The 16,002-nt window shown below is 42.0% G+C and overlaps 1 protein-coding gene across 1 annotated transcript in view; it reads left to right on the forward strand.

Annotated features, from left to right (window-relative positions):
* Positions 1 to 16,002, forward strand: part of Spag17 (sperm associated antigen 17) — a 234,269-nt gene that overhangs the window by 40,116 nt on the left and 178,151 nt on the right. Inside the window, exon 3 of the mRNA XM_052731519.1 lies at positions 25 to 111. Coding sequence (XP_052587479.1) covers positions 25 to 111 — 87 coding nt within the window. The remainder of the gene's footprint in view (positions 1 to 24; positions 112 to 16,002) is intronic.

The following is a 16,002-nucleotide window of genomic DNA, read 5'->3' on the forward strand; positions in this document are numbered from 1 at the left end:
GAAGTTAATTCAACTGTCTTACAGATCAATGAAATACAGGCTCTTGCTGGAGTTGCTTCAGCTAAAAAAGGGAAAAAACCCACGAGTGGCAGTTTACCATTATATTACGAGGTGAGTGGCTGGATCCATCAAAGAGACTGTTAGTATTGTTTAGAAATAAAAGCATCCAGTATGATGCTTTTAAATTTTTTAATTCAATCTTTTTAAAGTAAATTTTAACTCTCAATTGGGTATGTTTGTTCCTTATAGTGCACATACACACACACACACACACACACACACACACACACACACACACACGCACACGCACACACACACACACAAACAGCTTTTAGAATAAATTTACCTGGCTTATTTATACTATCATTGTTCCCAATTAAAAAGCCCAAATCATGAACAGTTATATACCAAAACACTGGCCTGTATCCTTCCATGATAATTATTGAATGTGTGATGGTATTAATGGGAGCCATTATTAGTGTTAGGTTCTTGAAAGAAATAAGAAAGAGCTTCTTGTATAAGAAAAAAGCCACAGCTGGAATTATTTTCCATCAGCTAGTGAATTTTGTACACATTTTACACCTCACTTTAATCGATGTAGAACTTTCGATATTCCTCAGATTAGTGGCACATTCCATTGCTGGCAGCTGCTTGATAGGAAAGCCTGGCCTGTGTAACCTGTACAAAAGGCTTACAGCTCAGGCTCAGTGAGAAAGGATTTCTTCTCACCCTGCCTCATTAATATCTAACTTAGGGCTTGCAAGAGATATAAAAATCCAGTGACGAATTACAACACCACCGACAGTTTTTAGGCACTATTTTATGGCTATGCAAACCTAAACCATGAAGATTTGAGGACCTTTCAAAGACAAACTTGTTTGCACTGTATTTTGTTTGTGACTAATGGAGTTTTTCTATGCCCCAGGTCTTGTGTGATTCCATAGTGACCTCTTTAGTATGGCCTGAGTACTTACTGTCTGAGCCAGATTCATTACAGTTCTTCATAGTTGACAGTACTGCAAACGTTTTGGCATTAATTCTTGATATACCTCTCTCAAGGTCTTGGCACACTCACTTTGCTAGCACAGCCAAATTACATACCTCCTATCATTTCTTACGATGTTCTGAATGTGTGCACACCATTTGAAACATTATGTGATACCTGGATTTAAAATAGCAGAATTTTTTCTTCTGAAGTGGTCATGGAAATCCATGTCCAAGTATCAGGCCTGGGATCAATTAGGCCCCCAAAGGATTCTTTCTTCTTCAAAGATACTCAGTAAAACACAAAGATGATAACAGAGCAGTTTTGACGTTTAATCTGGACAGGCATTTTGACTTGGATGTGGGAATCTGACGCCCTCTTCTGGCCTCTGCAATCAGCTGGCACACATGTGGGAAACACACACACACGCACACACATACATAAATAAAAATAAATGTAGAAGAAGGTAAGAGATACAAATGTTCTGTCTTCAAATCTTATTTTGTCCATTTTTAAGACACCACTAGTGGATTGAGTTAGTATGTCCTCATTGATGTCTTAGCGCCATAGTTTTGATTCTTGGCTCCTGGGCATGGGGACATATTTCTCACGTCTTCCCCACCAAGGATTCAGTCATTTGCAAGAATGTAGATTTTTGTTACAGGTCAGTAGACTGCTGTGTTCTAGATTCCTAGCATGAAAATCATTTCTTTTTTTTTTTTTTTTTTTTTTTTTTTTTGGTTTTTCGAGACAGGGTTTCTCTGTGTAGCTTTGCGCCTTTCCTGGGACTCACTTGGTAGCCCAGGCTGGCCTCGAACTCACAGAGATCCGCCTGCCTCTGCCTCCCGAGTGCTGGGATTAAAGGCGTGCGCCACCACCGCCCGGCGAAAATCATTTCTTAAACAGTGCTTCAAATTAACAGTTCATGCAGTAAAGTTGTAAACCTTTGTTTTGGAAGCAGGGTGGGGTGGCCCTTGTCAAAATGAAAAATAGAAAGCTCATGCTTCAGAGATAGGAACAAATACTATATGAAAACATTTCAGAGATTTGACGTTATTAAAATGGCAGCTGTTCTGAGACCAGAAGGAGCAGTATGTCATGGAAGAAACAAAGGGAAGGGGGGGCGAGAAGCGTTCCCCAGCCTTTTCAGTCCTGAGTTTTAAAGCAAAACAAAAACATTCTGGAAGAACTGGAAAGTAGCCAAGCTAATGCCGTTATTTCATAGAGCTCAGGGACACGCCAGGAAATTACAGGCCAGTTAGTTTAACTTCACTTGTAGGGAAAGTATTAAAAACTGCTGGAGGAGATGGAGTGAAAGGGTGCTTAGCAAGGTACCGCTTGATTATGGCAAGCCTGGCCCGCCTGCTTTTCCAAAAGGGAAGGTCATGTCCTAGGAACTTGTTGAAATGCTTTGAAGCTATTATGGCCAGTACAGACTTCAAAGGATACAGTGGGGCCCAGAACCTGCGCATCTTTTCTGTCCCACATCAGCCTTCCAGGGATACCTATAGAACATGGCCCACATGCAGACTCCAGGCCTAGGGCTCAGAAACCACTATGAAAATAGCAGAAAGTAACCTCTGGGTAGAAACATTTTGAGAGCTGGAACCAATTAATCCAACTTGATATTTATAAATGTAAAATAATGAGACTTGGAACAAAATTGAGGACTATTGAGCTGTAACAAGTAAGTACCACTTTGGGACTATAAAAACAATTCAAGAGCTAGTGCATCAAAATCTAGGGTTGGATCCATCATCCACTCCAAGAAGGGAGGATGAGGAAAAAAGGTGTGCTAGGAAGCCTCACAGAGTAGAAGGTTATGAAGAAGTACAACCAAGTAAACTTGATCAAGTTGAGAAAAAGAACCGTTAAATGTGTTAACAACTTGGGCCCTGTATTCTGAAGGAGGCAGGAGCAGCTCAACAGAGAAAGTCAGGTCTGAGCTAGGCAGGGAGCTGTAGAAGGTCAGAGCTCCATTGCTTTAGGAATGAGCTCCTGGGGCGCAAGTATGTTCGCCTCTCAGATGGGAGACCTGTAGCTCTATTTTCAAAGAAAAGCACCACTTAAGCAAAGGCATCAACAAAACCCCTGTTGCTGGCCAGCTCTCCTCTACCCCAGGGTACAGGCAACTGACCACACCTACATGGCAGACAATCATCAGTCCAGAGGCAGGAGGTAGACATATTAGTGCCAAGAAACTTGGTGTTCAGCTGCAGGAATCCTACTCCACCCAGGGGCTGGGTGGCTGGCCATGATATTTGGAGAGCAGTCAAGATAGGAATCCAGTCAACATTTCTAAGACATGTCAGTGGTGGATCAGTGACAAGAAAGAGAAGCATTCTGCTGGTCGAGTGTGGTCCTATGGTCGCCATGCTCCACAGCCCTAGCATCTATCTGATGGATGCTGCCTAAGAAGTCAGGAAGACTATTTTATGCCTGTAGTTAATAAGACTGAATAATCCACATTCTTCAATGGTGACAATATCAGTTACTGTTTATCTAGCATTTCATCCACCCCAAGCTGTGTGTGTATTGGTTAGCTCCTAATCCCATCTTCTACCTGCCACAGGAGGCTAATGGGGAGAATAAAGGAAAGTTAATGGCCACTCGGGTTAAGTAATTTGTTGACTCCAAAGACCCTGATCATTTACTTGTATCACATGTGACAGAAAACAGTTTAAATTCTGGAAGCAGTTGTGGATTAACAATGTCATAAATACAAGAAATAAGAATTAAGGTTTAAATCTCTCAGTAGCTCTCTGATTTTTTTTTAAATCTTCCTATGACTCAAGGCAAACACAGAGAAAGCATAACTATGATAAAATTATAAAAATAGTTTTAGCTGCATTCTGGCGGCTAGTTTGATGTTTGGGGCAACAGGGATCTTTTATTTCTGTCATTAAGATTTGTGTGGTTATGTATGACGGCAATCTACATCCAACTCAGTTGAAAGTGTGGAAGGCTAGGGCTCTGTCTGAAATGCTGAACCACTGGAGAGAGCTGCAGTCACCACTTCTTAGTTGGTGAGACACAGACCCACTGGCTAGGGGCACTGATCGAGTCAGACCACCTGGGGTCAGTCTTGTCTCTGTGACTTACTAGACCTGTACCCTCAGCCTGAACCTGGAGTTTCCCCCTTAGAAAGCCTGTGACTACGAATATTGACCTTATAAGGCTAGTGCAATGATTAAATAAGACAGTGAATAGAAAATTCTTGTTACCTGTCACAGAACAAATGTCTGTGAAAGCTACCAAATCATTAGTACTTCTAAAACAATTTCTATTCTAAGTCAAAGAAATTGCTGGAATTTTGTAGTAGAGTTAGCATGAAAGTACAAGAAATACAGCCATGAGCCTTCAAAAAAATGTAGTAAAAATGCATAACATAAAATTTCTCACCCAAACCATATCTAAGTTGACAGCCGAGTCCTGTTAAATATACATTTGGTGCTGTAAACTACATCTCCATCTTAAAGAGCAAAAACTCTATAATCAGTAAATTATAGCACCCACCACACCCACCACCCACCACTCACCACTCACCACAGCCCAGGCCTCCTATGGGGCCTCTGCTAACTATTGGGCTACCTTCTGTGTTTAAGAATTTTGGAAACCTTGTGGAAGTGGAGTCATACACATTTATCTGTCTTCTGCCCTAGTTAATAATAGGTCCTTGATTGTTTATTTTTTAAGAGATTCATTATTACTGTTGTAATTATTTTTATTAGTATTTATTAATTGTATAAAATAATACCCTTCCTTGTTAAGGGTGAAATTATTCCATCATATGTTTATTCCATACTTGGTTGTCTATTCAGCCAGCCATTGATGAACACTTAGGTTCATCTGCCTCTAGGCCTTTGTAGATATTGATGCTATGAACATGGTAGGTATGCAAATTATTAACAGGCTTTCCACACAGTTGAATGTGAGTACTGAAAGGTAGGCTAGCCACTAACGAAGCAAGAGGAGAATAAAGGCAGGTTAATGATCAAAGGGCATTTCTACTACTCCATTATTCTAATCTTCACAGCTAAAATGAAGACTGATACACGAACCTCCTTATCATGCCACATAAGGTATAAATGTGAGTGAACACAATATTATGTGAGCGGCAAGTTTGGCCTCCAGGGGTCTGAACAGCCACTTTCTCTGTCACAGTGTGAACATTGTGTGAATGGAGAACTGAACCCCAGGAAATATAAATCATTCATTCAGCCACCAATGTAAACACCCATCAGTTTTTCCAATAGCCCAGGGCTTGCCCTATACCCAGCTGAAGGCGGGTCGCATTCATTCAAAAATTTTGTTTATTCATTCATTCCTAGGAAAATCATTTTGGGTTTCAGAGGTTAAAATGTTTTTGAGTCATTAAATATTTATTATTTCAACATGCATCAGACATAAAATTAAACACTAGGATGGGTTCCATGCACAAGCATGAGGTCCTGAGTTCAAATCCCCAGCCTCCATGTAAAAAGCCAGGCATGGCCACATGTGCACCTATAACTCCAAAACTGCAGAAGGGAAGAGACAGCAGGATTGTTGGAGCCAGCCTGGCTCCAGCTTCAGTTAGAGACCCTGTCTAAGGGAGTAAGGTGCAGAGTTATAGAACAGGACACCTGACATTCTCTTCTGGCCTCTGCATATGTGCATGGGTGCATACATCTGCACACACATGTACACACACATACACATAAAAGGTTAAATTAATCAAATAAGACTACCAACTTGCAATTTTTTCAGTTTTGTAGCTATGGCTACATTGTTTTTTAAGACATGCCTTACGCTTGACTTAAACAAAGGTAACAGGTTGGTAGTGCAAGGGGTACACAGCTTTGGCCAAAGCATCCAATCAGATCTGTCATTAAAATGCAGAAAATGTTTAATTTTCCATGCATTCCACAAATATGTGATGGTCTATTAAGAACCAATTCTATGGCTGAGTATTTGTTAGTGAATAAAACAGACAGAGTGCCCTGCCCTCAAGAGTTTATTATATTTTAGCAAGAACTGCAGACATCAAGCAAAAACCAAACAAGCAAACAAAGCAGATGTGCACAATTATGTATCGAAGTAATTACCTATTTTAAACTGGAGGTGATAAAAGCGGAAAATACTGTAAATGGAGGAGAATTTGGAGATAGTCCTAGATTATCCTAGTTAGTGTTGCTGTGATGGAATACCTGAGTCTGGGTACACTGTGATAAGGAGAGAGTCGTTTGACCCATTCTTTCTGGTGACTAGCAGGTCCAATCAGCATGATACTGACTTTTTCCTGATGAAGGCACTCACACTGCATCACAGTGTGGCCAAGAAACAGAAAGGTGTGTGTGCCAGTGATGTTAGTAGGGGAGCAGGAGAGACCGATTCCTTCAGAGGAGGGGCTGGATTCTTTTGTAGTATCCTGCATTTGAGAGACTTCCCTGGAACGCAAGAACTGCCTCCGATGAAGAAGCAGCTGTACTCTGGCTTACAGACAGCATTTCCTACCAGGACCAATATCTTGCAAGACTCCGTCACTTCTCAGTGTTACCACACTGGGACAGAGCTTCCAGCACATGCGCCTTTGGGGAGCCAGTCACAGCCAGACCACAATAAGGACAAACAGAGAGGAAAGGAACTGGTGGAAGACACCGGAAGAAACCCCCGGGCACAGGGGATACCATATCTGAACACTGTGGTGGGGTTACAGAAAGCTGTTAGAGAAATGAAGACACCGTGCCCATAACATAAAGAGAGGGAGGAGGGAGAGGCTGGAACTGCAGGGAGGGCCATCTTATGGACGATGTTGCATCTTTACTTGATAGGAGAGGAAAAGGTATGAAGACTTTGAAAAGGAGATGTTTCAAAAGCACTTTCTAGTTGCTTCGTGAAGAGACCTTGGGAGGAGGGAGGAGGCAAACAGAACTGGGGGTGCCTGTGGAGGCCAGTGAAGACGGAGAACATACAGGTTCAGGAGCTATGTAGGAAGCCAAATTGGAAGATGGCTGCTGACTCACTGTAAGTGATGAGGGAGAAATCATCAGGCATGACTCCTGAAGATTGCCTCAGGAAGCTGAAAAACATACGTCGTGCTACAGAAAACTTTAAAGAGAGGCTAAACTTGGGGAATGGCTGAAAACAGAATTTAGAATAGGTTAAGTCTGATATGTCTTAGAGCTATCCGACAAGAGAATCAACAAGAAAGGCAGTTGTTTTCCAGTGTCTTTCTCGTTTCCTGGCCCCCTGTGTGCCTAGGGTGAGCCAGGTGTGGTAGGAGTATCATTTGTCAGTGAGAATTAACATTCTAATTAAGACTGATGAAGCATATTGTTAGCAACCACAGAACAGTCATGGGCCATGTCCGCAAGCATGATTCAGAAATCCTTTCCTTTCCAACTTGCTCTACTGGTTGCACATTTGATGTAACAGTTTCATAACTGAGGGTGACAACCCAGTTTTTGCAGGTGAGCGTATGGACACATTTGGTATGCAAAGAAAATTTTTGCTGTAATCTAGGTGAACAAAGTGAAAAGGCACTGCCCTAGAGTCTTGTGACCTCCTCTGCATCGTTATCTTTTGGCATCCTCCTCTCCCAGTCTTGCCTAAGAATATGGGCAATATAGACAGTATTCATTCGTCCAGCCCACTCCTCAAGCAGCACACAGACAGAGTTCCTTTCAAGTTCAGGGTAACAGAAACGGAATTGATAATTGTGGTCTCCGCCCTCCTGAGCGCATATTTAACAACTGTGTAAACGGTGTGTTTGTTTTCTGTCATTCCATAACATTTTAATACCTCATAGGAAGTCTGGCATAAAAGTTTTGTGTTTTAACCGTGGCTCTAATTGAGTCTGTTCTTCATTGAGTCTTGTGGCCAACCTCATGATTGCTCACAACTTTCAGCCAAAAGTGTAATAATGGTCCCCAGACAGTGGAGAATGGGACAAAGAGGGAAGGAGGGGTAGAGCACACACCAAAACCTTCAAAGATGCAGCACAGATACAGAAGGGCTTGTTTCCTTGGAGAGAGAGGATGCACAGCTGTAACTGAGCTGTGATAGCAATTTCCATGCTTCTATGTATCCGCAGTGTGGCCTCGAGTCCCCTAACCCTCACCCTTCGCTCCATCTTTGGTTACAAGAAAGGGAAGAAGTACCAAACCAAACATGGATACGGGCTAGGAGAATTGACTACTGGATAAAGATGTGTTTGTATCTATTGGGAAAGTACTGTTAGGCTGGGGAAACGGCTCAGCAAGTAAAATGTGCTTGTCACCAATCCCGACAGCCTGAATTCGGTAACCAGGACCCCCATGGTGAAAACCAGAACGAACTCTGAAAGCTGTCCTCTGAGCACCACACGTTGTCCCAACACACATGTGTAGACATGCATGCAGGTGCACACACATCCATGCACCCCGGCACCAAATAAATGTTTTTAATACACTGTAAATAATAGAGGCACTGAATGCATCTTACACAAATATATGCTTGAATTAATTCATCCATTTCACACAAAAAATAAAAAATAAATAAATGGCCCTAACAATGTTCTAAAGGGGCTGGAGAAATGGCTCAGTGATTAAGAGCACTGGCTGTTATTCCAGAGGATCCATATTCAATTCCTAGCACCCGCATCCTGGCTCACATCCATCTATAACACCAGTCCCAGGGGAACCAGCGCTCTCTTCTGACCTCCACAAGCTCCAGACATGAACTTGGTACACAAGTAGGCACGCAGGCAAAACTGATATTACATAGAAATAAAATAAATTAAAAAATACACTCAAACCATATTTATAGCATTATAATATAAGGGAACTAGAATATTGTTTCTATATTATATCAAACATATAAAAATAAAGTTATGAATTTAACCTGTTGAAACATAGGAAAACAATCCTATAAAAGTCTTATGTATAAAAACTGAAATTGTTTCATAGTCCCTTTTGTTAAAATTCACATTACGACTTCACACTTACTTGGACCAAGTGCTCACTCATGCTGTTTGGAAGTTATCAGAGTCTTTTTTTTTTTTTTTACTTTTTTTAGTTTTCCAAGACAGGATTTCTCTGTATAGCTCACTATGTAGATCAGGCTGGTCTCAAACTCAGAGATCCACCTGCCTCTGCCTCTGGAGTGCTGGGATTTAAAGGCATACACCACCACCGCCCAGCAGTTATCAGACCCTCCTAGTGTGCTAGGCAAACAGGAAGCCTGCAGAGCCCACACCTCAGCTCCATGCTACACAATCCATATAAGCACACCACTGTTCTTATTGCTCAACTTTACCATGAATAGCATGAAATAGCCAGCGTCCATTTGGATTACACATTGCTATCAAGATGCCATTCATTAGAGTGTACTTTTATCAGGAACATCTAATTATTTCAGCCATTTCCAAGTCTTGTTTTTTACCCTTTCACACCTCTCTAGATCCACAGAAAAGTGGGTCAGGGGGCAATAACGTATGACACAGTCACAGGTCACAATGAGTCCTACATCCTTCATGAGAAGCTGACCCTGTATTCTGTGCTCTCAGGTTCACCTTAGAATGTCAGGGAGCGGGGAGAAACAGAGACTCTATCTGGATTTGATGCAAGGGACTAATATATTACCTTTTGTAACTAATAAAATTTCAGAGGCCGACAGCAAATTTCTGATTTGCTTTTCCTCCAGTAAAATGTCTGCTTTGAATTATGCAGAAAGAATTCTTCTTCTTGCCAACTTGTTTCAATTTCCCACACAAAACCATCACAGAACACTGTCAGGGGCTTCCTATAGTGGTTCATTTCAGGATTCCTCAGCCATTGGAGGAACACCCATGCACACACACACACACACACACACACACATTTCCCCCTTTCTTTGGAGAAAACAGAGAGAAATGCATTGATGAGGTTTTGGTAGTGTTTTCCTTTTTCAAAAGCTGCAACGAGTATTAGTCATCAGAGAGAAAAGAGACTCGGTCTCACCCTGGGCCAGTGTTCCATTTTATGAATGCAGGCCCGCCCTGCACAGAGGCGGAGAGGCAATCACTGTGTGATGTTATTTAAGAGGTGCTGGAAATTCTGCCTGTCCAAAAATAGCCCCCACACCCGCCTGTTGAGTTCAGGCACACTGTCCATAAAACCCTAGTTTAAATGAAATGAATCTGCAGTTTTGGAATGTTAGCCTATTATATCCGCTACACTTTCAGCATGTATTTATGTATTAGGAGGAAATCTGGGTCTCAAGGGGATATGCATGTGTCTGGGTGGTATGAGAGGAGTTAGTTAGCAAGACCAAGGGTTAAGGTAATGCTGCAAGCCAACAGGAGCAGTGTCACCAGAGCCCTGTGGGAGTGTGCTATAACTCAACTCCCTGTCTCCCATGGTCATCCACTCAGTATTTTTTTAATCAGTGTTTTCTGAATCAAACAGTCAATGATTTTGGATGGGATCATCAAGAATACAATAATGATAGCTCAACATTTGAAAGATTTTTTTTCCTAGACTACAAATTACTTTCCCGTACAGTATCAGATTTTGATCCCAATAGTTGCCTATGACGCGAACCTAAGTGCCACTGTCTTAAAGCAGATGAGGAGAACTGTACAGAGCCAAGTACTTGCCTGCGGACTACAGCTGACATGCAGCGCTTCATGTTAGTCCTTGATTCAGACCCTCAAGTTCTCCAAGATACAGGCCCTGCAGGCAAGAAGTTAAGAGTTCACTTCAATCTGTTTAAAATTGTTCATCCAGGCATGTCCATCTGCCACCAACAGGCTGCATGAATCCCAGGATAGCTGGGAACACAGTCGAACACATTTGTAGATGACAGTGTCAGTTCACTGTGTCAAAAGCTTGGACACCTCTGTAAGGATCAAGCGCTGAGATTCTTTTCTAGTGGTACTAGGCAAGTGTTTCCCCTCATCTTAAAATTACTTATGATGCTGGAGAGATGGCTCCACAGTTAAGAGCAAAAGCACTACTTGCTCTTCCAGTGGACCCAGGTTCAATTTCCAGCACATACACAGCAACTAACAACCACCTGTAACTCCTTTTGATGATCCCATCCAAGATCATTGACTGTTTGATTCAGAAAACACTGATGCCTTCTCCTGGCCTCCACAGGTGCAGCACACACATGGTACACAGACATACATGCAGGAAAGCATTCAGACAAATAAAATAAAAATAAATATTTAAAAATTCTAGAACTAGATATTGAGAATTATTGTACAGTTATATAAATACAAGTGATTTTTTAGCCATAACATAAAAATAAAGGTTTTTTTTTAAATTATTAAAGGTAAAATGCCAAACCAGGCCTTTTCTTGTGTACAGCTGGCCTTAGAAATATGGGTTAAGTTTTACTATCATTCACATTATTCCCCCAAAGGGTGGGCGGCTCTCTTACATAGAATACTGATCACTTTGCATAAACTTATAAAATATAAAGTAAACAAAAATAAGTGGAGAAAAGAAAAATGTAAGTTGACAGACACTAACTCTAAGTAGCTCTAGAACCACTTGACACTTGGGGATACTGAGAAGAGAAAAGGTGGGGTTGGGCCTGATCAGGTGTTATGAGGTGACTGTGAGGTCCAGGACCCCTCTCAAAACAGACCTTCTTCACTCTAGCCTCGTGCATCAACTAGATCATCATGCTGAGGTCTCAAGAAACCTTTTGGTGTTTGGAGGGAGGGAGGGAGGGAGGGAGGGAGGGAGGGAGGGAGGGAGGGAGGGAGAGAGAAGAGTCTCACCATGCTATGTAGTCCTGGCTGGTCTGAAGCTCACTGTGTAGACCATGCTAGTCTTGAACTCACAGAGATCCACCTGTCTCTGCCTCCAGAATGCTGGGATTAAAGGCGTGTGGTGCCACACCCAACCCAATTTTTTTTCCTTTTTTCCAAAAGAATAATTGTTTAATACTAAGACAGTTATAACCAAAACCTGCACAGAATTTGCTAGAAAGCATTTATCCATAAGTATTGTTCAGTTCCCAGGACTTACAGCAGTAATTACAAGCGATAAATATGGTATCAATGAATATGTATTGGCAAAATGAAAGTCACTACAAAAGGCAACTGGGTCCTAAACATCACAGTCTGTGTAGACTAGCATCATGTCTCCAGCCTGAAAAATTAGTGAACCATAGCTTTCTCCCCCATCAGACAAAGATATTCACAAGCATAATACCCGCTTCCAGTTCAAGACACAGCAGGACTTGTGGGTTAAACCATCACCACCGAAGTGAAGCGCCTCAGTCCGTTTACCATCACCACCACCAAGCCTTCAGCGTCTTCCTCATGGAAGAGGACAAGTGTTAAATGAACAGAAGAGCTTCAGAACGGAGGGGTAGGAGGATGCAGAGGGAGAGAGGAAAGGCAGAAAAGCAGTGACTGTAGCGGCTGGAGCTTGGACCCTTGGAGCTCTGAGAGAGAGTACCTCCAGCTCATTCACTTGCTGAACCAGTGAAGTAGCACAGCTTGCTACCCCAGCCTTCCTGCAAGGCTGACCTGGGAGAGCCGAGGTGGCTGCATGTCAGCCTGCACTTAGCATAGTGTGCCCTTTATAAGGGCGAGAGGTTGCTGGAAATCTCCGTGAAATATTAATGCTGCTACTTTTATTCAGCATGTGTTTTATTGGTTGCTTATTTTATTTGGTTGCTTAACATGTGTTGATCACAACGCTAATTCTAGCCTTCAAGTTCCTTTTAATCTAATGAAAAACAGACAGAAATGAGTGACCTTATTACCACATGACAACTAAGAAGTTGTAAGTGACAGTGAGTGCAGAGAGCAATCCAGTGTCTTTCTAAGTTTTGACAGGAAGGGTTTAAGTAAAGGTCTCGAAAATGGACTGGACAACTTATGAAGTGATACTAGAGAGAAATTCTTAGCGATCAAGCAGACAGAACAAGTAGGGTTTCCAAATAGTGGGGTTTGCTAGCAAGGAGGGCAAGTGAAAGGCACAGCCAGCGGGAGCTCTGAAGGTGGGTCCAGGCCCAGGTTATAAAGGGGCTCGCTCAGCTGTTTGAAACACTCTCACTATTTAGCTCAGTGCAGCTCACTATTTAGGCCTGAAAAGCACGGAGACACCGGGAACAGGGGAGGGCCAGGATAGGCAGACACTGGCCTGAGGCACAGGAATTCTGCGGGAGGTTAGAAGGATGGCACCACTGACAGCAGTTAAATGCTGTGTGGGATTTAGCTTACATGGGTAAGCTGCAAACTGTTTTAATATATTAACAATATATTTTAGTTATAGAAATTATAGATAATCTAGAAAATATAGAAAAATCATAGGGTACATACTTAGAGATACTTAAATATATCTGTGGAATAGTCTCCCACTTGGAGGCCGACCCCTTTTAACAAAATGTAAATTATATGTTTTATATTCTTTCCATACATCATGATGTTAGTATTTGTCTAAATCCATATTTAGGGTGTGTGATGGGAAATATATTTCTGTTCAATAATGCATTTAACTCCTCCCATCTCTGCTAAATTTATACTGTTTACCAATACTTATGATGGTTTCCTTATGAGAATTTTCATGAACTGGAAATACTGGGTCAAAGACTACAAAGCTTTTCAAAGCTCTTGACACAAACCGTCAAAATGCATCAGAGGCAATTTGAGCCAATTTGCATTCTTTCTAACAGTTTCAATTTAACCACGCCCTCTTCGACACTAAATTTTCAACCCTCAATTTGATAAGCAAAATATCATACAGTTGGATATGGAATCCTATTTCCTTTGGCCACGTTTTATAAGTATGGAATTTATTAGAGTGTGATTTTGTTCTCAGACTCTCTGAGATAATGGGATGGCCCCGCCGACTGTTGGAATTCAGGACGGGAAATATTTGCTTTAAGTAATTTAGAAACAGATTTCAGGTGCTATGAGAGATGCAAAAGGATATCCAGGCCCTTTGCAAGCTCACAGCATACTTCAAGAGGAGAAGACCCTCAGAACTACTACAATTTCTGAAGCAGGAGTGGACAGAAGAGAAATGTAATGAGGCCTGTATCAATGGGGCCAGGGAAGCAATCTCCAAGTCTTGGAAGAGAGTGTGAGAAGGGTGGCATACTCTTTGGTGTGAGACCCTACATGTCTATCTTCTTACCTCCTCCTGCCAGCAGCACTGATGTGGCATTCAATGTCCTCTGGAGGACCATTAAAATGGCTGATTCCAGTCCAGACCCCAGTGATGGGTTCTACTGTGTGCAGAGCTTCTTTTTTTGTCTCTCAATCCACAGTATTGGGAATGCCTCTGGATACATGGGTGATCTGAAAAAGTCCAACTGATGACAGATTGATCCTTAAATTTTGGACCATGTTAATTCATTACCAAGAGCATCTCCTCTCCATATTGACAGCTGGGTAGTAAAAAGGGAACATGGCCAGGACTGCAGCATCAGAATAGTTCAGCTATAAGACAAGGCTCTGTATGTGGACAGCGCAACAGTGTCCCCTCCAGAGAACTCCTGTTAGCCCCAGGCCAACTAGAAAAGCCAAGTGAGGAGGCATAGAGTGGCCATCTCTTTTGATTCACTCGACAATTGTTGACTAACCATCTACCATTTACAGCTTTGAATTTTGATCAATAGAAAAAAATAACAGAGAAAAGTCAATGCTTTCCTGGGGCTTACTACTTAATTGTGGAGGAGTGATCATGGAAAAGATAAAGGATACGGAGAAAATGGAGCAAGAATGGGAAGTGGAAGGAGTGTAACTCATTGAAGTTGGCAGTGGTGGCAAAGCTGTGAAGGTAGCATTTGGAATCGAGGGGCAGAGAGGGAGCTGTGTGATCTAGGAAAGGAACCTTCAAAGAGGGGGTGGGACAAGCAGAGGGGCTCTGAGGCCTAAACACCAAGAAGGAAGTGCTACTGGGAAAAAAGTGCCAGGAAAGGAAAGTAATGGGAACCCACCTGCAGCCATGAACAGGTCAGTCAGACACAGGCATGCTGGTCTGTGGCTAGCCTGGGCTATATAGTAAGACTCTGCTTTTTAAAAAAAACATTCTGCTGAGCCAGGCAATGGTGGCCCATGCCCTTAATCCCAGCACTTTGTGGGAGGCAGAGCCAGACAGATCTCTGTGAGTTCGAGGCCAACCTGGTCTACAGCGTGAGATCCAGGACAGGCACCAAAACCACACAGAGAAACCCCGTCTCAAAAAACTAAAAAAAAAAAAAAAAAATTCTGCTGTGATTCAACCCAATAGTGTGGGGTGTGTGTGTGTGTGTGTGTGTGTGTGTGTGAGAGAGAGAGAGAGAGAGAGAGAGAGAGAGAGAGAGAGAGAGAGAGAGAGAGAGAGAGACAGATAGAGAGAGAGAGACAGAGAGAGAGAGACAGAAAGACAGAGAGAGAGTTGGAGAGATAGATCAGCAGTTAAAATCAATCACTGTTTGTCTTAGATAGCTTTGTTAACAACACAAGCTAAAGTTATCTTGGAAGAAGAATCTCAATTGAGAAATGCCTCCATCAGGTTGCCTGGAAGCAAATCACATAGGCACATAGACACATATAAATTACAAATAAATAATAAATAGTAAGCAGATATGCATCATGCCAATCAGGTGCTGTGTTGATAGCACACACTCAAAGAAAAGTGCTGGACGCTCCAGTCTGTACACTGTTGTATCAGATTCTACCGCTATACATTTTACACAGATATAAAATACTCTTTAATAGATAGAAGGTCTTTCTCTTTCCTTCTTTCTATTAGAGTAAGCCCAACGACTGTTTCTCAAGGAGGCGTGTGCTTTCTGACATGGACTGTATCTGTTAGATGTTCAAAATACACATCTCTCTGGGGAGATTCATTACAGTTCAAATTATACATGTCTGTTAAAGCGGGGATCAGTTCTACCTTCCACATATTTATTATTGCTGCTTTCTGAAACTTCCTTCCAGCCCCAAAGAGGTCTTAATCCCTGTCAAATGTTATTAAGTTACTAACTTTTATATAGTCTTGAAGGGGATTGTTTGTTCAGTTTCGGTGACTCCTGGTTGCTGCCAAATATTATTTCATTTCAGC

The sequence above is a fragment of the Peromyscus californicus genome, unplaced genomic scaffold (genome assembly GCF_007827085.1).
Source record: "Peromyscus californicus insignis strain IS unplaced genomic scaffold, ASM782708v3 Scaffold_9__1_contigs__length_137607984, whole genome shotgun sequence".
NCBI lineage: Eukaryota > Metazoa > Chordata > Mammalia > Rodentia > Cricetidae > Peromyscus > Peromyscus californicus.